Below are 24679 nucleotides of genomic sequence, written 5' to 3' on the forward strand. Positions count from 1 at the left end.
CACCCTGGGGCTCTCTTCCCCCACCCTAGTCTGAGGATGAATGCGCACTTGATTTGGACCTCGTGACTGATCTGGTTCTGCACATTGATGCCCGTGGGGAACCAGGTGGGTGCTTCCCCTGCCCAGCCTTTCGTAGTCCAGTGCCCACATGCTGGAGCATCTGGCTTACCGATGCAGGGCTCCTTTACAGGTGGGATCCTGTGCTTCCTGCCTGGTTGGCAGGAGATCAAAGGAGTGCAGCAACGCCTCCAGGAGGCTCTGGGCATGCATGAGAGCAAGTACCTCATCCTACCAGGTGAGAGCCTGGGTATGTAGAGGGATGGGCCCCAGAAACAAGTATTGCCCTTTCTTGTGGGGATTGACCTAAATGGGAATCAAGTGGTGCAGGATTCTGAGCAAGCTGCACCTGCTCTCAGCCCAAGAGGTGTTCTGGTAAGATCAGTGCCCATAACCATTCTGCATATTGCTGCCCACCAGTGCACTCCAACATCCCCATGATGGACCAGAAGGCCATATTCCAGCAGCCCCCGGCTGGAGTGCGCAAGATTGTCTTGGCCACCAATATCGCTGAGACCTCCATCACAGTCAATGACATTGTGCATGTTGTGGATAGTGGGCTACACAAGGAGGAACGCTACGACCTGAAGACCAAGGTGGCACCTCTCTCTTGGGCCCAGTGAGCCTCTGGGGAAAGGTCTACAGTTCTGAGTTGGTCCCTACTCCCAGTCTGCCTGGGACCTACTATTTGTGCTGAGAAGGCCAGGCTTGTGGGATCTGTGTCCCTGTTGTGGGTGGCATTGAGGGGTTGAGAAGTGGGGAAACTCTTAAGGCCCACTGCTGATGGTTGTTTCTTGCCTCACTGGACCCTTTCAGCTGTCTTGTGTGGCTATTCACCTGCCCCCTCCCCCAGGTGTCCTGCCTGGAGACGGTGTGGGTATCAAGAGCAAATGTGATCCAGCGCCGGGGCCGGGCAGGCCGCTGCCAGTCAGGTTTTGCCTACCACTTGTTCCCACGGAGCCGGCTGGAGAAAATGGTTCCTTTCCAAGTGCCAGAGATCCTGCGCACGCCTCTTGAGAACCTGGTGCTGCAAGCCAAAATCCACATGCCTGAAAAGACGGTGCGGCACAGGCAGGGCTGGGCAAGGGCTGTCCTCTGGAAGAGGCAGGTGGGACATGGGCTCATGGGGGGCTCTGGCTTCTTGCTGTAGGCAGTGGAGTTCCTCTCCAAGGCCGTGGACAGTCCAAACATCAAGGCAGTAGATGAGGCCGTGATCTTGCTCCAAGAGATTGGTGAGTGGAGGCCTTGTGGGGTTGGGCCATGGAATGGCTCATGGGTGGGACTGACAGCTGAGCTGTTGCAGGTGTGCTGGACCAGCGGGAGTACCTGACTACCCTAGGGCAGCGCCTGGCCCACATCTCCACTGATCCCCGGCTAGCCAAGGCCATAGTGCTGGCTGCCATCTTCCGTTGCCTACACCCGCTGCTGGTGGTTGTTTCCTGTCTCACCCGGGACCCCTTCAGCAGTAGCCTGCAGAACAGGGCAGAGGTGGACAAGGTCAGACCCAGTTCCTTTTTATAGCCTTCTGGCTGTCTTGTCCAGCCCTTCACCATGTACTTTCCTGAGGGGACTTTGAGCCCCTCCTGTGACCCTAGTGCATTCTCTCTCCCAGGTGAAGGCACTGTTGAGCCATGACAGTGGCAGTGACCACCTGGCCTTTGTGCGGGCTGTGGCCGGCTGGGAGGAGGTGCTGCGTTGGCAGGACAGAACCTCCCGGGAGAACTACCTGGAGGAAAACCTGCTCTATGCACCCAGCCTGCGCTTCATCCATGGTTAGCCCACCTGGTTTCTTGACCCCTTCTGTCTTTCCTACCCAAGGCTCCTCTGATCCCCCAGCTTTGTGGCTGGGGCTTCTGTTCACTGCACTTTGCCTCTTCAGGGCTCATCAAACAGTTCTCAGAGAACATTTATGAGGCTTTCCTGGTGGGGAAGCCCTCGGACTGCACACTACCCTCTGCTCAGTGCAACGAGTACAGCGAGGAAGAGGAGCTGGTGAAGGGTGTGCTAATGGCTGGCCTCTACCCCAACCTCATCCAGGTGCTTTCTCCAAGAGTGGGGGCTGCAAGCTCTCAGCTTCCTTCTCCATCTTCCAGCTTCTTGCTCAACCCTACCCAACCTTTTCTCATCCCTGCAGGTGAGGCAGGGCAAGGTGACCCGGCAAGGGAAGTTCAAACCCAACAGTGTCACATATAGGACCAAATCTGGCAACATCCTACTGCACAAGTCAACTATTAACAGGTGGGGGCAAGTAGGACTGCACAGGGCGGCAGTGAAGGCCCAGGGAGTGGCTTCAACCTAGTTCTGTGTTCCCTAGGGAGGCCACACGGTTACGGAGCCGATGGCTAACGTATTTTATGGCTGTCAAGTCCAATGGTAGCGTCTTCGTACGGGACTCCTCCCAGGTGCACCCACTAGCTGTGCTGCTCCTGACTGATGGGGACGTCCACATCCGTGGTGGGTACCTGCAGACCTTTTGCACCCAGTGTTGTGAAAGCTGTTTCATGTCCTTGGGGGCCTGGCTTCCCATCTATTCCCCACTGTCTTTTTCCCTTCCTCCAGACGATGGGCGTCGTGCCACCATTTCACTGAGTGATAGTGACCTGCTGCGGCTGGAGGGTGACTCACGAACTGTACGGCTGCTGAGGGAGCTGCGGCGGGCCCTGGGCCGCATGGTGGAGCGGAGCCTCCGCAGTGAGCTGGCTGCACTCCCCCTCAGTGTGCAGCAGGAGCACGGGCAGCTGCTTGCGCTGCTGGCGGAGCTGCTGCGAGGACCCTGTGGCAGCTTTGATGTGCGCAAGACAGCTGATGACTGAGCCCCTCTTCCGCTGGGGCTGTGTACAGAGTGCAAATGTTTATTTAAAATAAAGTTCTATTTATCCCTTGTGAGCATTGCTATCCATTAGGGGCTCCTCTTTCAGAGCCTCAGCACTCTGGACCATATATAATCCCTAAATCAAGGGGAAGAGTTGAAGGTATAGAAGGGAGACTGAGATGCTTATTACTGCTGGGGGTGGAGTAAGCTCTGGCTGTGGCACAAGTCTTAGGGGACACAAGTTGAAATCACCTTTCCTCTCCCAATAGTGAGCCACCAGTGCTGCCAACAAGCTCTAGTATTGCCAAACAGCTCCTGTTGGTGCCCACACAAGGTCACTATCCTTGAACAGCAAATATTGACCAAGGGCTTGCATCCACAAACTCTGAGCTCAGTGAGTGTACAGGGCACTGAGTGCCCAGTGGTAATAACCAGGTCCCTGAATGCAAAGGGATGAGCTGGATATGGGGACAGATAACAGAAGCAATGCAGGACCTGCGTGGTGGGACATCAGGTAGCTTTATTTACTCTTGAAATCAGTACAACAGAATCACAGACATGGGTAATGGCCAGGACATGAGCAAATTGGAAAGTACAGTACTGTCCCACTCCCAAATGGCTGCAAAGTAGTACACATCACACAGGGGCCTGTGGTCCCCATCTGTCAGGCCAACCTCAGGTTCTCTGGCTTGTGGAACCCTTGAAGGGTGCTGGAACCAAACAATTCTTGAAAACACTAACCACATGGCCCACCTAGAGAACTCGCCAACCCTTGGCCAAAGGAGCTAAAGGGCCTGATGTCAATCAGCATACTTGCAGCCCCAGGAGGGTAATAGGTACTATGCCCAATTTCATCTTGTCTCTTCCTCTTGCTGACAAAACCTGGTGTCTAAGGCCCTGGTACTGTAGTTAGATTATCTGGCAGCCATTCTGGGAAGAAAGCTGCACCCTGGTTCAGGGAGAGCTTTCTCCATGAGGTCCCTACAATTTCCTAGTACATGTTTGTGGGTGTAATATCAAACCTCCCCAAACAAACTGCTGCTTCAGAAATGGGAAAGACCTTCAGACCTACGGATGCCCTCCATGTGGAGATCAGATCTGAACAAAGTGAAGCCTTCTACCTTCTCCAGGTCCAAGGGATGCCAACAGCAGAGGTGGAGGGCAAGTCTGGGCCAGCCTCCAAGAGGCAAGTCTGCTCAGCAGAAAATGCCCCTCCAGAGGAGCCCCTGGGAACTCCAGGCCATTTCACTACAAACTTACGTTTTAATCCTTTATTAGAAACCATGCAACTTTAATACAAAAAATACAAGTGCAATAAGAATCTTTGTGTCAATAAAATTCCCGGGATTTCTCATCACTGCAGCCATCCCATGAGCAGAACTATCTGGGATGGCCACCCCTTCACAGGCTGGCATCTCCCACTCCTCTCCAGTCAGACTAGAAGGGAAGGCCTCTCAGGCCTTTTTAAATTTCCAGACCTGATTCCCCACGATCCACACAAGTTCTGGACCTCTCAGCCTCCACTGGGTATGAGGGCTTGAGTGCCTAGGCCTGTAGGTGGAGGTCTGAAGAGTTTTGACCTCCATGGCCCTTTCCTGTTTCTCCAGCCCTGGCTTTGTATTGCATGGCTGACCACCGGATCCCAGGGAATGAGACAGACTCCAAAACCAGCCTCTTGGTTAGAAAAGAAAGCAGCACACACACAAAATGCCAACATAACCAGTCCACACTGACCAGCCTTATAATGTCTGCTTACAAAGCTGCAGCCCCATACCTTGCTTCCCCACTCACAGCATCTCCAGGACCTCAAGCTGCCCAAGGCAGGGGCAGCACCAACACCTTACAATCTCCCCTCCCTGTTTCCTTTTAACACCTACTGAGGACTCTCTTTTAGACATGGCTTTAACCTGCCAACTACTCCACCAATTCATAGGTTATTAGGGGGAAAAATGGGTAATAAAATAAGAAAAATGTGATGGCAGCTAGATAGGTAAGCAGCAGGACTGGCAGCACTGACCCCTAACTAACTTGGGGTGAGGCAGCAAGAGGGCCTGGCACCACTTGCATGGTGAGTGCCATTGTTGGGTGAATTAGCGGCAGTAGCTTAGCAGGCTTTAGGGGATGCAGTCAGTGCCCAGTCATCACATGGAATCCACTTCTACTCTTCTACCAGGTTGATCAAGGGAAGAGGAGAGGATATGTCAGTTTCTTTTGGGTTTGGCCCAAAAAGAACCAAACAAAGAGGAGGTTGGAATTCAGATCTCCCTTCCAGGAGACCACAAGATTCTAACCCACTCCATTCTCCTCCTAACCTTCTCCAGGGAGCAGTGGTGCAGCGATGGGACAGTAGCAAAGCCGGAAGCTGGGCTCTGGGAGGGTGTGGAAGGAGGCATGGGGGGACTGCCGCTGCCCTGAACAGCGCAGGACAGGAGGGAAGGGAGCCTAGGGGGATTCCCAGCACCCAAGTGCTCACAGGTCTAGTGGACAGCCCGGGAAAGGGAGACAAGGGCCCGGGAGCCCGAGCTTAGGCTGCCAGGGAAGTGGGGAGGCCTGGAAACAATGTCAGCCCCATGGTCGGTGCGGGCCCTGGCATTTGCCCGGAACGTCAGCCTGTAGCTCTCAATCTGCAGTGACACGGGAGGAGGGAAGGGAAAGGGTAATGGAGAAGACGAGAGGGAACACAGGGGAGACGGAAGACGAGACCAGAATGTCATCATTAGATGCCTGGAAAATAAAAGGTTACTTTGTTAAAATTTAGGCCACACTCTAGTCAAAAAACAAAGGAGTTTCAATTTTCAGCCAGTGGCAGGGCCCCTGGCTGGTCCTCAGGCCAAGCCCAGCCACTTACTTGTCTCCTGGATCTGGCTGTCCAAGGTCTGAGCCTCCCTTTGGTCACCACCCCCTGACAGGGTGGTGTGGCCACTGAGACCACTGGCTGAAGTAGGGGCGCCAGCTTCAGGCGCTGCCTCAGAGATGGCCGGCTCCTCCCCAGCGGGGGAGCCTGGACACGGAGGGGCCTCGCTGCCACCGCCCTCAGTCTACAATGAAACAGTGGGGGAGACAGTGCAGGATCAGTTGGGGAGGGAGTGGGATGGGGTGACGGTGGTGGGTTTCACATGTAGCCCCCCACCCATGGCCCCAGCATCCACTGGCTCAATGAACCCTCACCTGGAGAATCTAAACTGGATGCCTTACCCCAACCCCACCTGGGACACAGATGCTCAAAGATCTGGAGCAGCTGGATGAGTGACATATCTGAGAGCCCCCCCCCCCCGCCATGGAAATTTTTGGAAAACTTTTCTGAGGTAAGAAGTGCCGGCCCTCACCAAATAAAAAGTGGCTATGATAAATAAATAGTGACAAACAGCAATAAGCCTTAAGAGCAAGCTAAAGATGTTTGCTGGGAAGTGGGGATTGCTACTTGTTACCTCTGAGAGCATATGCTATACAGCACATGCTCAAAGAGGGTTCCTTGGAAACTCATGGAGTACTATGCTTGCTCATTCATGTGGTAATGTCCTCCTGAAACTACAGCTTCTTCTGTACTGGGTGCCATTCTGAGGCCCAGGGACACAGAGGAGGCAAAAAGATATCCAGGAAGACTTTAGGGCCTGGAGGGCTTTACAAGAGGAGGATATTTGGAGGACAGTGAACATGAAGCGTGGGTCAAGGAGAAAAGAGGGTATAACAGCAGAAGGTCTTCTGTGAGTTAGAACTCCCAGGTCCCAGAATGCCCAATAAGTAACAATGGAGACTTCTCAATGTTTTTTTTTATCCATTGCTGGGCAGGATAGTGCAAGACTGGTGTATTACAAAAAATAAGAAATAAAGAGAAGCCAGGTGCCAGTGGCTAATCCTAGCTATTCAAAAGGCAGAGATCAGGAGGACTGTGGTTTGAAGTCAGCCCTGGGCAAATAGTTCGAAAGACCCTATGTCAAAAAAAGCCATCACAAAAGAAAGCTGGTGGAATGGCTCAAGTAGGCCCTGAGTTTAAACCCCAGTACTGCAAAAGTAAATAAATAAAATAAAATAAATAAAGGGAGGTAATGAAAATGAAGAAAAAAAATACAAGACTACAAGAGACTTGGGATCAAAAAAGCCTAGGTGTGAAAACCTGGTCTGCACGTATCACGTGACAACTGAACAAGAGACCAAACCTGTAATGTCCCATTGAGCCAGGTTAAAGAATGGCACCCTCACAAGGTGTGGGGAGCATTAATTGAGAAACTATGATAGCAAAGATCCCCAAAATGTCTTCTCAAGTTGACCAGGGCTGGAATCAGAGGATGGGACAAAAGGATAGGCTGGAAACTGTCCAGCACTGGGTGAGCAGATGCACAGGGAAGGGCCAGAGCACCTGTTCTGGGGGCAGTCCCCTTGCTCACCTTGTCCTAAGCAGCAGCCGTGTCCTGTAAGACTATAAGATGCTGCCCCCACAGGTCTCCCCACCCAACCATGACATGGAACGAAGGACAAACAGTATCTTGGCACACAAAAGGTCTCACATTACTGTGGAAGGAGGGAGGGAGGAGAGAAGATGGAAGGGTGGAGGCCCAGCCAGTGTGGAGCTCTGCCACTCAGGCTCTCTCCACAGCCCAGGGCATGGTGAGTCACAAGCAGGCCCTCCAAAGGCAGAGTCCTGAGGCCACAGCAGATCTACTGCTGCTGATAGATGAAAATGTGGTATACTGGCTAGAGTGTAGCTCAGTGGTAAGAGTGCTTGCCTAGTATGCATGCATGCATGTGGCCCTGGGTTGCAACCCAAATACCACACACACACACACACAAAAATCTGGTAAGCTGTCTCAGTAAGACAGTTGGGAACTGGGTGTTGTGCAGAACTCTTGCTTGCTTTGTGATCTGTGGCCCAGGCCAGAGACCCTTGGAAAATGCCTAGGATGGGCTCAATAAGGCAGGTCACCGCTCTCAGAAGCAAGGTTCTGCCACCAGCTGCCAGGTGACTAGGCTTGGGCTCTTCATCTCTCCTGCCTCACTCAGGACTGATGGTGGATGATGGGAAAACAGCAATGGTGTGGGTGAAGATGTGACTCCTGAAGAGACTGAGGGGCGGTGACAGGTGCCTACCTGCCAGGTCCCTGACCCCAGCTGCATAGTCCCCAAACCACCCCACCTGTGTCTCCTTGGTTACCCACTCAGTACCTTCACAGCTCCTCCTGCAGGGAGGTGGCCCACGTTATCAAGGGATCCCACCTTGGCCTGGGCCTTCTCCTTGAAGTTCAACTTTTGACTTTCGATCTTGACATCTCCTCCGCCTGGAACCAAAAAGGAATTGGTCAGTGAGGGTGCCAGAGAAATTCTCTTCCAGGCAAAGTCAGGAGCCAGGAACAGGAACCTGAGCTTGTTTAAGGACTGGCTATGTGTTTCATCTAGAAACAAGGAAAATGAGATCTGCTACAGTATAGATCTGAAGACAAATGAGATGGCATAGTGAACAAACTTGTCACAATAAGGCTATGTTTATCAAAGTGAGGCCAAGACACTGACGATGGGAACACCTTCATGGGAAGGGAAGGCTGTCCTCACTATCATTTTAGGCTATAGCCTATCGCTTTGCGGGCGAAACTTTTAAAGTGCCAGCTGCTTCTGATTCTCTTGGTGGGGTGGTTACTCCCTTGAGCTAACTGGGTTGGGTGGGCACGGTCCCTCTGAGTTCTCATAAGTGCTCTGTTAGGGTCAAGATCTTTTCACAGTTGCTAAAACTGATGCTGGGAAAGAGAAGTGATTTGCTTTAATCTACAGGAACAGGATACGAATATCGCCTGTCTAAGCTCTGTAGTAAAAAGAAGAAACAGTGAAAAGGAGAGTGCCTTGGGAGTGGAAGATGAGAAAGGGTAGTTAGGGACCAAGCCTAGCCCCAGGAACTAGAGCCCTGGGGCTTGTGTGGGAGTGAAGATGATATGTACACAAAACAAGGCTCAGAGTTCACTGACCAGACTGAGACACAAGATCAGGGAGGGATACACTCAGGAGCTTCATCCCTTTGAGCCCTTCTCTCCCTCTTCCATCTCTGCTCAGCCCACAAGGCAAACCTTGACATCCAGCTTCCTGCCAGACTCTCCAGGTGTTCTCTCCATTGAAGTGCTAGCCCTGGCAAAAACTAGACCTCAAATCACTTAAGTGTCATTAGGAAAGGAAGTAGCTCACAAGAAATGATTTTTTTCAGATAAAAAAAATAATGAAGGTTAATTGTAGACCAAACTGTTTTGATCTTCTAAAACAGAACACACTAAAATGGATTCACTCTGCTGAGAAGGTAGGGACTTCATCGTAACTGGCCTGGGTGGCTGACCTTGTGAGATGTCAGCTCTGCTACTCAGTGTGCCTACTGCTACAATAAGACTTCCTTACCCCCAAAGTCCACTATGGACCAGGAACCAGGATTCATGAGGCTGTTAGGTGACAGCCAAGGCTAATACCCAAGCTCTGCTCAGAGGCATCTGTCAACCAAGCTGACAGAAGGAAAAGGCATTGCAGCAGTTGCAGGATCCACGTCCTTGGGCCAGGCAACCTTGCTGAACCCCCTTCCCCTCCTCTGTCAGAGCTCCTTATTGCTGCTCCCTGCTGGGGAGTATCTTTTGCTCCTGGATTTTACAGGGGCAGATGAACCATGACGTTTCATCATTTATTCAGCATTAGCTCCTGGAATATTCATCTGACAGGCTGACCCAGGTCCCCAGCCTAGTATGTACCTCTCCCCTAGGCCTAGGTCAACAGTGCTAGGCACAAGGCACACAGATTGATGGAGACAGGATATGAGAATCACCAAAGAAACAGTTATGCAAATGGAAGCTTTTACAAATTGTTCTTCTTCTAAGTGGGATCACCTTCTCTACAGGGATTGAAAACTGGTTGTTTCTACCTCATGCCCTGGAGGAAGGTGGCTCTGAGTTTTTTGGTATTTCCCCTGTTCTTTAATATACAATATACTTTTAAATTTTTTCTTTTATTTTTGTCATTTTTACATTTACTTACATGTGTATACATTGTTTGGGCCACCTCCCCCCACCCTCCATCCCCCCCCGCCCCTCAGAGGGCTGCCCAGCTGGTTCACAGCAGGACCATCTGACTGGGGAGTCCTAGTGGGTGAAGGAGGTACCACTCACCAGGTTTGTGCTTAATGTTAGCTTTGGACCCACACTTGGAGGAGACCTTGGAGATGTCCACTTTTTTGTTCTGAATCTGAACCTAAGGAGAAGAGGAGGCAGAAATTATGCTTCAGAGCTGTTTGTGGTGGCACATGCCTAAAAGCTCAGCACTCGGGAGGCTGGGGCAGGACCATTTCAATTTCAAAGCCAGCCTGGGCTACAAAGCAAGGCCCTGTCAAGAAATAAAGAGGGACGGGAGGGAGGGAGGGAGGAAGGAAGGAAGGAGGGAAGGAAGGAAGGAAGGAAATAAATTATGCCACAGAAAGAGAGTACACTGTCAGGGCCAAAGTACTTGTATACTCTCTGGATCAAGTTTTTCTTACCCAGTATAAGCCCCTATGTCAGTCTGTTCAAGGTCAGGATACTTCCCAAAGTGCTTCAAAGGGCCCTAGTTCTATTCTGGTCCTGCTGTTTACCACTGACCTCACCTCCCAGGCAACTAAACCACTATTCCTCTTCTTCCTGCCTTTTCTTCCACACAGCTGTTTTCCCATTGTGCTGGGTCCAAAAGCCAATATCAAGGCTACAACTGAAGTGTCCCTTTTGTTCCACCTCAAAATCTTGCCTGTTACTTCCTTACCCAGAGACACATGGAAATATTTTGGCATATTCCCTTCAAGTTCTTCAAGTTCTTCTCAATACCTTTCGCCCTGTGGCTGGCAGTTCAGCAATATGTATGACTTTGTACTTCTGCTGACTTCAACCAGTTTCCCATGAAAAATAGGAAATATAAAGAAAGGACCACAAAATAATCTATCTCATATAAATCTAACACCATTCCTAATGTTCAACATTTAGATAATTTCCTACTCTTTGCCTCTATAAACATGACAGCACTAAATATCTTTGTAGATAAAAGTGGTTATACGAGTGCCTCACTTAGGCAATATGCCCAAAAGTTCAGTCATCAGGATAAAGACAGATGGTTTTCAGGTTTTTCTGTTTATGTTGTTTTTGAGTTGATGCCAATCCACTTTCCAGAAATGCCACTACTAATACCTCTCTACCAGAGAGCCTACATGTGACCGTCATACTGTATCTTCCCAGCAGACTGGATATTCTCATTCAAGAAAAAGCTTTGGTACTTTGTAAGATAAAAATGTGGCTGCTTTGGTAGTGGTGGTGGTGGTGGGGGATTATTATTAGGTTTTGAGATGGTGTCTTCATATGTTGTTACATAGGCTGACCTGGAACATGTTATACAGCCTAGGCTGGCCTCAAACTCTGATCCTCCTGCCTCAGTCCTCAGAGTGCTGGGATTACAGTGTGTACCACTATGCCTGACTCCTTTATTATCATTATTATCATGGTTAGTTAACCTTTTTCACATGCTTGCTATGCACTGTATGACAGATATGCCCGCTTCACTCTCCAAATACATTACCCCGTTTTCACCAGGCAATAGAAAAGTACTGCAGGGCAAGTGTGTGTGGCCAGGGCCTATTCCCAGCAGCCTGGAGTGCTATTTCCGCAGTGCCCATGCCTCATCTGCTTCCATCCTCCCTACAGCCTCCTCAAGAGGGACTCTCACTTAGCGAACATACTATTTGGTGAACAATCAACAGAATGAGCTAACTAACAAGATTATTTATCCCAAATGAATCACAGTATAGATAGGCCCTGGATTAGAGACTGGCTTGGGTCTCTTTTATACTTGGTCCTGCTTTTAAGGTGGCCAATACATTTCCATTAACATCTGTCCTCCACAAGCCTTGGTAACATCTCAATATCAAGATGATGACACAACTTTAAATCAGTATAGAAAATAATTATCTTCAGACTTTGAGTACCCTCTGGGTTCCTGGATGCGAATTCTAGGGTTTCAGGAATGGCTGAGCTCTCTTTGGCACTGTGCCAGAGCCTGGCTTTATAACACAATCAGCTCTTTCATGCAGTGGCCTAATGGGCCCTGCTAATAGATGCCACACCATTTTGCTTTAACGTTCTGTTAAACTACCTTCCCAGTCCCTGTCTTTATCTTCTTTTCTTCAGTGTCAAGTTAACAAACATGGTCTATACTATGTCTGAGAGGACAGATGTACTATCTTCCATATTTCTGTACTTCTACCCACAGCCTGAGGCCTGTACTACACATATTGGTCAGCATGCCTGAGACATTGTCACCCTTGCTTCTAGAGCTCTGCTCATGCTGTTCCCCCAGAGTAGATATTATGTTCTCTTCCCTCTCCTTCAAGGCCACCTTCTTCAAAACCACACATGGTGCAGTAACTTCCTCACATTCTCTCTTGAAGGGACACTATCATGAACTAAACAGAAACTGCTCCACTGTGAAAACACACACTCTATACTTTCCTCACCTTTCCAAAAAGGCTGTGATTTTGCCTAGATAGCAACAATTTCTTCTTTTTCTCCTCAGGCTATGGTTTATTTTACAGATATTTATCTCCAACATAGAAGGAATTTATGACACATTTTAGATACCTCCTAAAATATATTGATGGGAGGGGGAACTTCCCAGCAATTGAGTTGGTGGGCCAATCACAGCAGTAAGTGTTTTTATCTGAGGTTAAAACAGGTATGTAAGGGTGAGAAATGGCCAACTTAAGAACAGAGGGCCACCAGGCACCACTAGCTCATGCTTGTAATCCTAGCTACTTGGGAGGCAAAGACCAGGAGGAATGCAGTTTGATGCCAACCCAGGCAAACAGTTCACAAGACCCTACCTCAAAAAACAAAACAAACAAAAACTAACATGAAAAAGGGCTGTTGGAATGGCTCAAGTGCCTAGCAAGTGTGAGGACCTGAGTTCAAACTCCAGTGCCACCAAAAAAGGGCAATGAGGCCTCACACCCACATTGCCTGTCCCCATTCTTATTCTTCATAGAGGGGAACATAGGCATCTTTTACTTTTATCTCATTTTAGTTTTATTGCTATGTTGCTCATTTGAACAGCTGGGCACAAGTGATCCTCTTGCCTCAGCCTACTAAGTGCAGGGAACTTAGGGAAGTGTACTTTCCCAGCCAAGAAACTGGCAATTGCTTAAATCAACCTGCCATGTGTCCTAAGGCACTCCACCCCATCCATCCTCCACCCCATCTCTGAGATCACTTGTGGTAAGTTAACAGGTCACTAGGCCACTTTTTTTTTTTTTTTGACCTTTTTTTTTTTTTTTTTTTTTTTAACTAGGCCACTTTTTAAAGTCTGGGCTCTTGCCAAGATGTGGAGTCATCCTTGAAGCTTCCATGTCTTCTTCTTCTTCTTTTTTTTTTTTGTGTGTATGTGTGGGTGGGGGTACTGGGGTATGAACTCAGGGTCTTCAGTTTGCTAAGTACGCTACTACAACTTGACCCACAACTCCAGCCCTCTTTGGTTTAGTTATTTTTGAGGTAGGGTCTTGCATTTTGGCACAGGCTGGCCTGGACCATAGTCCTTCTATCTATGACTCCCCTGTAGCTGAAATGAAAGACATGTGCCACCATGTCCAGCTATTGGTTGAGACAGGGTCTTGTTAACTTTTGCGTGGGCTGGTCTTGAACCATGATCCTCCTGATCTACACCTTTTGAGTAGCTGGGATTATAGGCATGAGCCTCCATGCCTGGCTTGGAAGAATCTTAAAAGAGATGGATACTTATTAATATACATAAAGCACCAAATTATAGATATTTTAAAAGAATGCTTATCTTTTAAATTTATATACTGAAACATTTTCAGATGAGTGAAGTATTTAAGACTGGGGTAGGCATATAAATTACCGGGGCTATGGAGACAGTAAACAAAACTGGTATATCAAAGTGCATTTTATTTCTTTTCTATTTTTGAATGCTTTAAAATTTCCATAGTAAAAAGTTTAAAAAAATCTTAACAGAGCTCACCCACTTAACAAGGCCTACTACCTATAAGACACAGTTCTCTCCACTTTAGCTGGTACGTACAGGAGTCTACAGACTGCTTCCAAAAGATTTTCCCCACATTTCTTCCCCTCACTACTGGCCTCCACTCTGTGCTCCAACCTCTAGGCACTGCCTAGGATGTAAGCTTCCTTCACAGGCTGGTCCAAATATCTCCTCCTCAGTGAAGCCTGTTAGCCAGCAAAAGCCATGACTGTCTCTTGAAGGGACATCTTGACATACAACTAACCACAGCAGCCACTGTACCTCACCACTCTGTTTCCACAGGCTGCCCCACTGTTCTGTGAGGACCTGTAGCAGACCTTCTGCAGGTACCAACACATGCAATTGAAATATGCTGAGAACAGGTTTGAGCATTTATTTCCCCCAACCCCACATAAAGGGTGTAATGGAACCTAGTCCATCACTTCCTTCTCTACCTGATGTCTTCTGTGTCTCAACAGGGGTTTGTTTGTGTGGTGCTGGGGGGAATTTTGAGAACCTTCTCCAAGCCTCTCATCCCAGCAGTAACTCCAGAGAGCATGTGCATTTATGTGTGTGAAGATGGTGGACCTGCTCTTTTAAGCAGCATATTTACTTGTGATGACATTATGGATGGATAGAGACTATGGAAGGAACTAAGGCACCTCAATCCAGCCTGTGGTCAGTTGCTATTTACCCTTACCTTCCCATCTAGATAGACACACTGCATAGAAGCAGTTTCCTAATCTGCTTAAGGAATCCTCTTAAAAAAGAAAATCTTGTTTGAAGTCATGTGTATGCAGCATGGAAAGATCACAATAGATGATGAATAACTGATATCTGTGTTCAAAGCTCTTATAGACACTGCACAAAACACATGAATGAATTTCTCTGTCAAACACACAAGTGACTCAATTTCCTTGAAACTGTTTCTGTCCAAGCCAAGAACCCCAGAGGAAAAGCTACTAAGGGTAGTGACTACCTGAGCCCATAGGCTGGAACCTCAAGCACATACTGACTTTCAAAGTTTAACCCACTGCAGCTGACCCCACTCTGGCTTACCTAATGTGTGGCCAAGCACCAGCTTGCTGGGCATACTCTACCTGAATACAAAAGGAGGCTGAGTCTACCCAGACCAGGAAGGGAGCTGGGTGGGTCAAGGAGAAACTCTATGGCCCCGTTCCTCAAAACAAAACTGTTGGGTAATGTCTGTAGGCCATGGACAGAAAGGCATTGAGTACCCCAGGGAACAGGGATGCAGAGTGAGAAAATGAGAAAATGGAATGGGACTTAATCCAGTTAAGGAACAAAGAAATGAACTGAACCCAAGAGAAACAAAGACAGGCCATTCTCTCTTGCTGGAGGGTGGGAGGTAAGGCTGGAGGTCACTGGAGAGAAGTAGTGTGGGCAAGAGCTCTATCTAGACAGCCCTGTGACATTTCTCTGGAACAATAGCTCTGTAGAGTCTTGCTTGCCTGGGCATTATACTGTAATATACTATATACTATAAACTGTTGAATAATAGGGGAGCAGAGTGACAAAGAAAGTAATAGAAGGGATTAATCTGATTAAAGTACAATATATACATGCCTGAAATACCAAGGTGAAACCCCAGTGAACAATCAAAACGTACTTAAAAAAAATGAAGGACAGGAAGATGAACAGGTCTCGTCTGGGGGTATGTACTGGTAGGGTAAAAAGAGTGAAAAAGGGTGAATATGATGAATGTATTTTGTATTCATGTATGAAAAGAGAACAATGAAACTTACTGATATTGTTCTAAGAAGTGAGAAGGGGGGATGAGGGAAATGATGAAGGGGGTGAATCTAAGACGACATAGTGTAAGCACATATGTAAAGATCACAATGTGATGTCCCAGTACAACTATTACATGTAAACTTAAAAAATGACAGTTAACACTTTTCCCAGTCTTTCCCTAGACCAGCATGTTTCCCTGGGAGCAGAAATCACCTGTGTCCCTAATACAGATAGCAGAGCTGACCCAGAATGATCAAAAATAGTATTGAGATGGAAGAGGGGAGTAGACAAAAAGGAGGGGAAAGGGACTAAAAGGAAGAAGGGACTTAAAAAGGGGAAAAATTGGGGAAAAAGATTAGAAAGGGAAAGGGAGAAAGTGGTAGGGAATGGAGAATACAAAGGAAAAAAAGCAAGAAGGAAGAGTAAAAGATGAAGAGGAAAGTAGAGGAAGGCTACAGCAAAGAGGCTGATGAATTCTCTAGCCATATAATGATCAAGTTTCAAGGATGGGCCTTGGGAGGATGTGGATATCTATCTCAGAGCGGAGACTCCCCCAGGAACTGAATGGGCATGTAGACAGGTGTAGTTATCCTAGATATGGATGTAAGACACACAACTGGCCTGATGCCCTCAGACCAGGTCTTTAACACAGGTAAACCCAGAAACTCCTGTTCATGGGGGTGAAAAGGGACTACACGGGTATCATCAACTGTGGTTCAGGGGCACACCAGGACCCCCAGTCCGAACACATTTGAGCATACAGGTTTCCCCTCTGTTGACTGGACTGCTTCTTGGAGAAAGCCCCAGCTCAGGTGGACGTAGTCTTGTCCTATGGGAATGTGGTCCTCTCCCCAGGGTTTACCACAGTTGCCTCAGATGCCAACTGGCCAAAGCTTATACTTACATTACCACCTCCAGGGACATGCTTAATATTGTCCTTGGAACCACACTTGGACTGAATATGGCTGTAGCTCACTTTTTTGGAGACTATCTGGACCTGGAACGTTAGAGAACAGAAAAAAAAAAACAAAAACAAAAACAAAACAAAACAAAAAAACACACAAAGGGAGAGGGCTGGTTAGAACTGACACAGGGCAGGCAGTGAGTACACATGATCACAATGACCAACAAAGTGTTTTGTTAAATCTCTGCCCTCACCTTCAGCAGAACAAGGGTGAAAAACCAAAGGAAAAGGAATTTGAAAGAGCAAGAAAGGGATTAAAAACATGAACAAACAATACAATAGAAGTGGTTGTTACACAAGTGTTACATCCTTGCAGGCCACTGATGTCCACTCAAGCCAAGCCCCACCTTCTTGCCCTGCCTTTTCCCCACAAACTGGGCAGTGTCTTTGGCTTCTCTCTGCAAGGGCCTTTATCCTCTGGACCTGTCTTCATCCATTAAATCTGGGGTCTGGAATTGCTACAGCCAGGTTCACCCTTTGAAACAAAGGTTCTTTGAGAAACATTGGGCAGTTGGCTAACAGGACACAGACTGGATACTAACAGGAAGGAAGAAACATTGCTTATATAAAAAAGCAAATGGATATTGAATCCTGGACACCAGGCAGAGCACAGGCCACAGTCTCAGCAGCGTCCACATTTAGCCCATCTGTCAGAGGACTGGAGAAAGCACAGTAAAATAGAGGTTTACGCCTAGAGTTTTTTTGTTGCTGTTATTTTTTATTTTTCTGTAGACTGGGTCTTGCTATATAGCCCTGCCTGGACTTGAACTTGAAATCCTCTTGTCTTAGTTTCATGAGTATTAAAGGTGTACAACACTATGCCTAGCTTAAGTTTAGACTTTGTTTTTTGTGATGCTAAGGTTTGTACTCAGGGCCTCATGCTTGCTAGACAGGTGCTCTACCACTTGAGCCATTCTACCAGCCCTTTTTTTTTTTGAGACAGGGTCTCATGAACTATTTACCTAGGCTGGCTTTGAACCATGATCCTCCTAATCTCTGCCTCTTCAGTGGCTAGGATTACATGTGTGAGCCACCGGTGCCCAGCATAAACTTGTTTTCAATTCTAGGATAAAATACCTTCTTGAATTCTCCAGATGCTTAATCCTGTGCCTTGTGAGTTTCATGTGTAAGGAGTACAGGCTTAAGGCAGGTTTCAATGATGCACAGTTCTGGGGGCACAATCACACTGAATTGTATATGAATGGCTCTCCCTGGAACTGAGTAATACAAAGGCTCTGGCTCTGAGAGACTGAAGCTAAGAATTCTTCTTGGGCCTTCTTAAGAAGAATACTGGGCCTCCTGGTGCTTACCACAGGTTGTGTTCATATACAGGAGACAAAGTAAACCTATTCCATATATACACCTCAGCCCAGGCTCTGTGCCTGGTCTATACTGTGAATGGGAAGACATGAGCGGTACGTGTGGGGAAATACTTGTCAGCTTCCTTCCTTTGCTTCAGTATTGGAGACGCTTCACAAATGATGCAACGCTTAAACTACAGAGCTGCTCACAGAATACAGAAACCTGCCCCTAGCAACTCTGACCCATTTAATTCATTGTGTACCCTTCACATTTCTTGCCTTCTTCACAGCTTAGTATACCACTTCCTAAAGAGCATTTCTCTGAAGCAGGGACCTACAAATTCTCCAGTAGTGACCCAGAAGCCATGCTGCTGCTTTGTTCATTCCCTCTCATGCCCCACTGTGGGATATCCTTGGGCTGACTTCCTTTCTGGTTCCTAAGGACTGGAGCTCAAGCTTTTCTGGCAGCTGCCTGCCACAGCTAAGGAATGAAGGTGGCCCAAAGCAGGCAGGAGGGGTCTGCTTCCAGGATGTGGAGGCAAGGGGCAGGAACCTAAGATTTCAGTTTACTTCTGCACTCCAGGAGATACTGCATTCCCTGTACTAAGTGGGTTTCTATCAGGGATAAGTATTTTAACATTTAGTTATGAGGTGACCTGGGGAACCAAGACAGACAAAGCTATCTCCATACCCAGCAGCTTTATGAAAAAGGCCTTGTAGTTCAAGCTACAGGACAGGTGCTACAAAGGTTTAGATGTTGGAAGATTACAATTTTATGAGGAAGAACCTGGATATTTGCAGGCATGCCAGGTTGGTTTCAAATCAAGGTCAGTGTGAAGGAAGTGACTCAAACTTTTGAATTCCTTTTATCTAGCTGAGTAAATAGTCCCTAAAGGACTAATGGGGTTCCCAACTCTGTTAGTGTTCAGGGTTGATACATAATTTTTCTGATGGCTGAGTCATTAAACAGAGGAGGGAACATGGGAGAAGAAGTAGAAACCAGTTATGGATAAGGAAAAAGGTAGAATAGAAGGGAAAGTGACTCAGGCTGGAAGAAAAATTTTACCATTTTTTACCTCCCAGAGGTAAGTCTAAATAAAACTCACTTTCCCAGCAGGCGGTTTCTGTGCACTTGCAATGGGGCCGGCTGTTTTAGTGACTGCATTAGTTTCGGGCTTTCCAGCTGTAGCAGCTGCCTCTGTTTTTTTCTCTACTTTGGCCTGGATGGAGATAAAGGAAGGGCAAATTTCAAACCAAGAGGATGAGAGCCCAAATGTCAAGAAAGAAAGGCGGCAGTAGAGAACTCAAATCCAGGCCAGGCCCCCAGGCAGAAGCAAGTCACCTTTGCTCCTAGGAAAAAAACACACTTCCCTGTGTAGACCAAGCCAGACATTCCATAAGTACAACACAGGGAGAACTGCAGGCCAAAGTCTTGAGACACAATGAAGAGATTAAGACACCATTTATGGAGAAAAACTAAGAAGACCAAATGAGTTGTTCTGTATGTGTGTATGGTTGTTATTTTCTAGTCAGAATGCCCCTCAACTCTAATGCTTTGATATGTCCAAGCGCACTGCCAACGGTCATAGGGAGCCACAACTGGTGACAACACTCTTTGGTGTGATACACTTCAGGTATATTAGAACAGAAAATAATCCAATCACTAGCTCAAGTTACTCAAGACCTCCTTAATTTTTGTAGTATGAAAGCCTAAGAACACCAAAAGGGAAGAGAAGGGCCATCTAGGCATGAGGCTGGGCGGGGCGTGCCAGGTTTGCCACTGTTTACCAAAAGCAATCCTTATTCCAGAATGATCCCAGTTTGCCAGTGTCTTTCAAATATACTAGGACTCTGCGACATTTTTGTCTTTTTTGTAGTACTGCATTTTAATTCAAGGCCTAATGCTTGCTAGGTAGGCTCTCTACCACTTGAGCCATTTCACTAGCCCTTTCAGATGGAGTGTGTGTGTGTTTAACTGGGGTTTGAATTCAGGGCTTCACACTTGCGAAGCAGGCACTCTACTGCTTGAGCCAAACCCCCATTTTGCTCTATTTTGGAGATGGGGTGTTACAAACTATTTGCCAGGACTGTTCTCAAACTGTGATCCTCCCAGTCTCAGTCTTTCAAGTAGCTGAGATTACAGGTATGAGCCACTGTGCCTGGCATGCAATTTTATATATACATATATATATATATATATATATATATATATATATATATGTATAAACCACTTGGGCCACTACACAGCAGTTTTTTTAATTGGGTATTTTTAAGATAGAGTCAGGATTGTTTTTTTCTCTGCCCAGGCTAGCTTCAAACTGCAATCCTTCTGATTCCTGCCTCTCGAGTAGCTAGGATTATGGGTGTGAGCCACTGCATTTTTATTCTTTTTTTTTTTTTTTTTTTCAGTACTGGGGCTTGAACTCAGGACCTTTACCTTGAGCCACTCCACAAGCCCTTTTTGTGTTAGGTATTTTCGAGATAGGGTCTCATGAACTATTTGCCCGGACTGGCTTCAAACTGAGAGCCTCCTGAATAGCTAGGATTACAGGCGTGAGCCACTGGAATTTATTTTAAGAAAATCTTTGAAATAGTCCAGGCTCACCTTGAGCTTTCTGGGTAGTCCAGGCTGGCCATGAATTCACAATCCTATATCTGCCTCCCAAGTGTTGGGGTTACAGGTTTATGCCACCACACCCAGCTCAAGATCAGATGGGCTTTTTTTTTTTTCTTTTTTTGGTGGTACTGGGGTTTGGACTCAGGGCCTTGCACTTGCTAGGCAAGCACTCTACCACTTCAGGTACTCATCAGCCCTTTTCTGAGATCAGTAGTTTCAAGATAGGGTCTTGTGAACTATTTGCATGGGCTGCCTTAGAACTGTGATTATCCTGATCTCTGCCTGCTGAATAGGCAAGAGCAATCAATGCCCGGCTCAGATGGACTTTTGCCATTGCCTTTTTCACAGAGTTCTCCATAGTTGCTAACACTTAACACATAATTCTGGACTCATGTAACCAGAACATCCTTAAAGTGAAGCACTGTGGTCTGCTTGTACTTTTGTCCCTAATTACACTCCAGTGTAGTCCTATTGTTTAGGAAAGCCAGAGGCTTACAGCACAACTCATCTTGGCCACAAGAGGACACCCCAGTCCTCTTTCAGACAGAACCTACCCAAGCCATTGGCTGTGTAACTAATAGGTGTTGCGCCTTTTGCTTAGTCTGGCATTCATTGTAACTGGGTTCATTCATGAGTAACTGGGTTCATGAAAAAGTGTCTCTCATCCTCAGAGGTTAATTAAAACACCCAGTATTTCTGAAGCCTCCTCTATTCCTTTTGAACCTCCAAACAAAAACGTAAAACGGAACTCCAACATATACAGAAGCCATGTGGCTCAAGTGGGAAGTGCCTGCCAAATAAGCTCAAAGGGAAGTTCAAACCCCAGAACTGCCCCACCCATCTTAAAAAAAAAAAACCCAAAGAACGAACGAACAGAAGCCACCTCTGATTGAGACGGAAGAGAAAGCTCAGAGCCCAGTTCACCCCTTCAGGGCTGCAGAGAAGCAAAGCCCACTACAAAGCCTAAGTGGAATACAATGTTCTAATAGCCTTACTCTTTTGGTGGTTGGATGTGGCACGGGAGAAGGAGGGCTACCATGCCAAAGACCCCAAGCTCTGGAGTCCTTCCGGAGGACTCACCCGGCCTCCTCCAGGCTGATGCTTGATGTTTTCTGTGGATCCGACCTTGGAACGGACATTCTTCAGATCAGGGGCAGAGGCATTGGTAGCCAGTCGGCTTAGCCTGGGGGCAGAGGAGCTGACTTTGGCTGAGATAGGCTTCTTTTCCACAGCAGCAGTCACAGAGGGCCGAGGAGGTGTGGATGTGGGCTTGACTCGAATGGGAGCCACCCCTGCTGGGGGTGTTGCCCCACTGGGAGTGGTGTTTTTCTTCACAGAACTGGTGGAGGTGCTCTTTGAGCGACTCAAGTCAGCTATAAGGTAGAAGAGAGCCTTAAAGCCATGGAAGAGTTAGGGTTCAAGTTAGGGTTTCATAACGGGGGTGGGGTATTACCTGGTGCAGACTTTGCAGTCATCTTCTTTATATCTGTAGATTTTCCCTCAGTCTTGATGGCTGTACAAACAAATTAATATAATGTTTAACAAGCTGACCTACAGAATGGCTCATTCAGTGCTGAGAGTCATCATTCATTTAACAATTACTGAATGTCCATTTTGAATCAGGGACTATGCTCATTTCTAAGACAGAGTAGAAAATGAGATAGCCACAGACTGTACCTTTACATAGCACACAAGGCACACTACCTTTTGTTCTTCTCTACAGTCCTGATAATGTCTTCTGAATGGCCTTAGAAGTAGCTTGTCATATATGCCTAGGAAACTGAATTGCTTCTTTCTTTTTTTTTTGGCAGTGCTGAGCTACCACTGAGCTAAGGCCCCTAGCCTGAACTTCCCATTTCTTATTGTGGACACAAAGTCCACAGAGCTGTGGAGTCACTAAGAAAGGAGTAATATATTCTACCTGAGAATTCAAGAGTTCCTTTCACTCAGATTTTTCTGAATATAAACAACTGCTAAGATCACATGGAGATGAAGGCTTGTTAAATATTAAGCTCACTAGATTGCCACTGTGTAGTGTATCCCACTAAGAACTAGTACATAAGGAGGTATGCACAGCTATTGGTAATGCTGGCTGGCTGGAGCAAAGCCAAGGCCCCATTCTCTCCCCACTGATTCCTATGGGAAGTAAGGATAGGTGATACTCACTGGTGGGTCTCTTGGGCAGGGGTGTGGGGGGGCTTCTACTGTTTGGCCCAGTGGAGACAAGAGTGGCAGGTGATGCACCTTTTGGGACAGTCGAGCTGCTCTTGGGTCCAGGTCTGAGGGCTGGGGCAGATGTGGGCTTGGATGGTGAGGTCCGCTTCTCAGGAATCTTTGCATCTGCAATGGGCTAGAAATAGGAAAGTGGAAGTAAGAGGTACAGATCAGCAATAGCCCCAGAAAGATTCTATATAACCACCCACGGAGAACAGGGGGTAATGGGGGCTCAGCAGCTACTGACAGGAAAATATATGGCTAAGATCAAAGTTTTCCAGATAAAGCAAGAAACTGGCCACACTGGATGCTGTGTGATCTAAGGTTAGGAAACACAGAATCAACTTCAATCCAGTGTGAATGAATAGCCCTGGAAGGTATATCACACCACAGTGTATGTTTGCCTTGGGATACATTTGATCAGACAGAATAAACATACACATAAACAAACCAGAAACTAAAAATGACGTTTGGATAAGTTCAATTGTCCTTTTGGCTAACATGCACTTAGAAAATACTGAACAGGATAGGGCTGTTGCTGATGAAGAGGCTACTGGCCAAATCTGGGTCAGTATTCTACCTGGGCCCTATTCTACCCTTCAACAGTATGTTTTTGGGCAAATTACCAAGCCCCTCTGAGCATTATTTCCTTATCTGGATAAAGATATTAGAATATGCAATGTGGGGGAAGAGAAGACATGAGGTCTCTGACAGCACAAAGACAACAACAAGGGGCAGCCCTGACCAACAAAGGGAATGAGAAGCACTGGTATAGCTGGGAGCAGGAAGCAGAAGGAAAAAAATCTCTCCGGTGCATTATGCATAGTTTCTGTTACATGGAGGCTGGGAACATCATCACTAGTTAGGAAGGAAAAGCATCAGTTTATCCTGACTTCTACAGGAAAGGAAATAAAGATACTGTTTTGATAAGCAAATGTACCATGCTACTGAAGAGAAGAAGCCAAACAACAGACACAGTGGGCCCTGCTCTTATACTTTAAGAGAAAGGACCTAGAGGGGGCAGGATGTTGGTGAAGATGAGAATTGGCTAAATACAAAGTAAACTAGAAAGGTGCTTAGAAATTAAGGCCTGGCATCTAAGTCTAACTCTGCCAATGCAGGCTAATGCCTGTTTTCACAAATGGAAGCCCTTAGTATGAAGAACCAGAAGATCAGAATCAGGGTGGTTGGTTCTGCTATAAGCCCTTTCAAGTACACATTGTAGAATTTTGTGTAGAGTGGTTCCCTCTCTGTTCTAAAATTAGAGTATCAAACCAAACATTTAATATTATGACTGTGATTCAGAACAATCTAATGTACTCTTATTATTTTGCTAGTAAGAGTAATAATGATAAAATTAAGTTAGTAAATGTTATTTGGGATAGAAATTTCTAAAGGATATGACATCCCTTAGACATTAGGTTCTTGGACTCAGCAAGCTGCAAGACCAACCTATTCTTAGGACTGTAATTATTTTGCTGTTCCTCAATTTATATTTTATCTTCTGCCAGAACCAGAGATTTACTTAGTTTCCTGAATAGGTTTTCCTCCCTCTTTGTTTCTACCAAAATAAGGGCAAAAGGGATTTTTTTTTTTTTTTTTTGCAGTACTGGGATCGAACCCAGGGCCTTGTACATGCTAGGCAAACACTCAACCACTGAGCTACATCCCCAGTCCAAAAGTGCTTTTATTAGATTTTAGTTTGTATCAATTTCTCATGTTTCCATCAATCTCTTATTTGAAAGACAAATAATAGGAATACTTATAATTCAGGTTACTTCTCTTCCCCCTCCCTTTGCTATATAACCCAGGCTGGCCTTGAACTCACATGACTCAGTGTCCTATTTTCTGGGATTAATGGTTGTTGGTCACCTCTTTAGATCAGCCCTCTCAAACTTAAAATGCCTGTCTAAAAGCTGCAATGCAAAACAGGTGCATAATAAAACAGTCTGGCGGGG

At 46.8% G+C, this 24679-nt stretch overlaps 2 protein-coding genes and 1 pseudogene across 16 annotated transcripts in view; 2 read left to right on the forward strand and 1 right to left on the reverse strand.

Moving 5' to 3' along the window:
- Positions 1 to 2940, forward strand: part of Dhx30 (DExH-box helicase 30) — a 32624-nt gene extending 29684 nt beyond the window's left edge. For all 15 annotated transcript variants that reach the window (XM_074060354.1, XM_074060357.1, XM_074060346.1 and 12 more), the window contains 11 exons: positions 30 to 105; positions 191 to 295; positions 478 to 653; positions 911 to 1117; positions 1208 to 1289; positions 1361 to 1554; positions 1670 to 1829; positions 1937 to 2094; positions 2192 to 2295; positions 2372 to 2511; positions 2617 to 2940. In XM_074060354.1, the coding sequence (XP_073916455.1) occupies positions 30 to 105; positions 191 to 295; positions 478 to 653; positions 911 to 1117; positions 1208 to 1289; positions 1361 to 1554; positions 1670 to 1829; positions 1937 to 2094; positions 2192 to 2295; positions 2372 to 2511; positions 2617 to 2870 (1656 nt within the window). In that variant the 3' untranslated portion in view covers positions 2871 to 2940. The remainder of the gene's footprint in view (positions 1 to 29; positions 106 to 190; positions 296 to 477; positions 654 to 910; positions 1118 to 1207; positions 1290 to 1360; positions 1555 to 1669; positions 1830 to 1936; positions 2095 to 2191; positions 2296 to 2371; positions 2512 to 2616) is intronic.
- A 2409-nt stretch (positions 2941 to 5349) lies between these two features.
- Positions 5350 to 24679, reverse strand: part of Map4 (microtubule associated protein 4) — a 167873-nt gene continuing 148543 nt past the window's right edge. Inside the window, 9 exon segments of the mRNA XM_074060345.1 lie at positions 5350 to 5593; positions 5718 to 5907; positions 8030 to 8142; positions 9994 to 10075; positions 16530 to 16622; positions 18997 to 19110; positions 21588 to 21880; positions 21961 to 22020; positions 22674 to 22857. Of these exon segments, the coding sequence (XP_073916446.1) occupies positions 5586 to 5593; positions 5718 to 5907; positions 8030 to 8142; positions 9994 to 10075; positions 16530 to 16622; positions 18997 to 19110; positions 21588 to 21880; positions 21961 to 22020; positions 22674 to 22857 (1137 nt within the window). The 3' untranslated portion in view covers positions 5350 to 5585.
- LOC141418718 (small nucleolar RNA SNORA51) lies at positions 17883 to 18001 on the forward strand (annotated as a pseudogene).

This window comes from Castor canadensis, chromosome 17 (genome assembly GCF_047511655.1).
Source record: "Castor canadensis chromosome 17, mCasCan1.hap1v2, whole genome shotgun sequence".
Taxonomy (NCBI): Eukaryota; Metazoa; Chordata; class Mammalia; order Rodentia; family Castoridae; genus Castor; species Castor canadensis.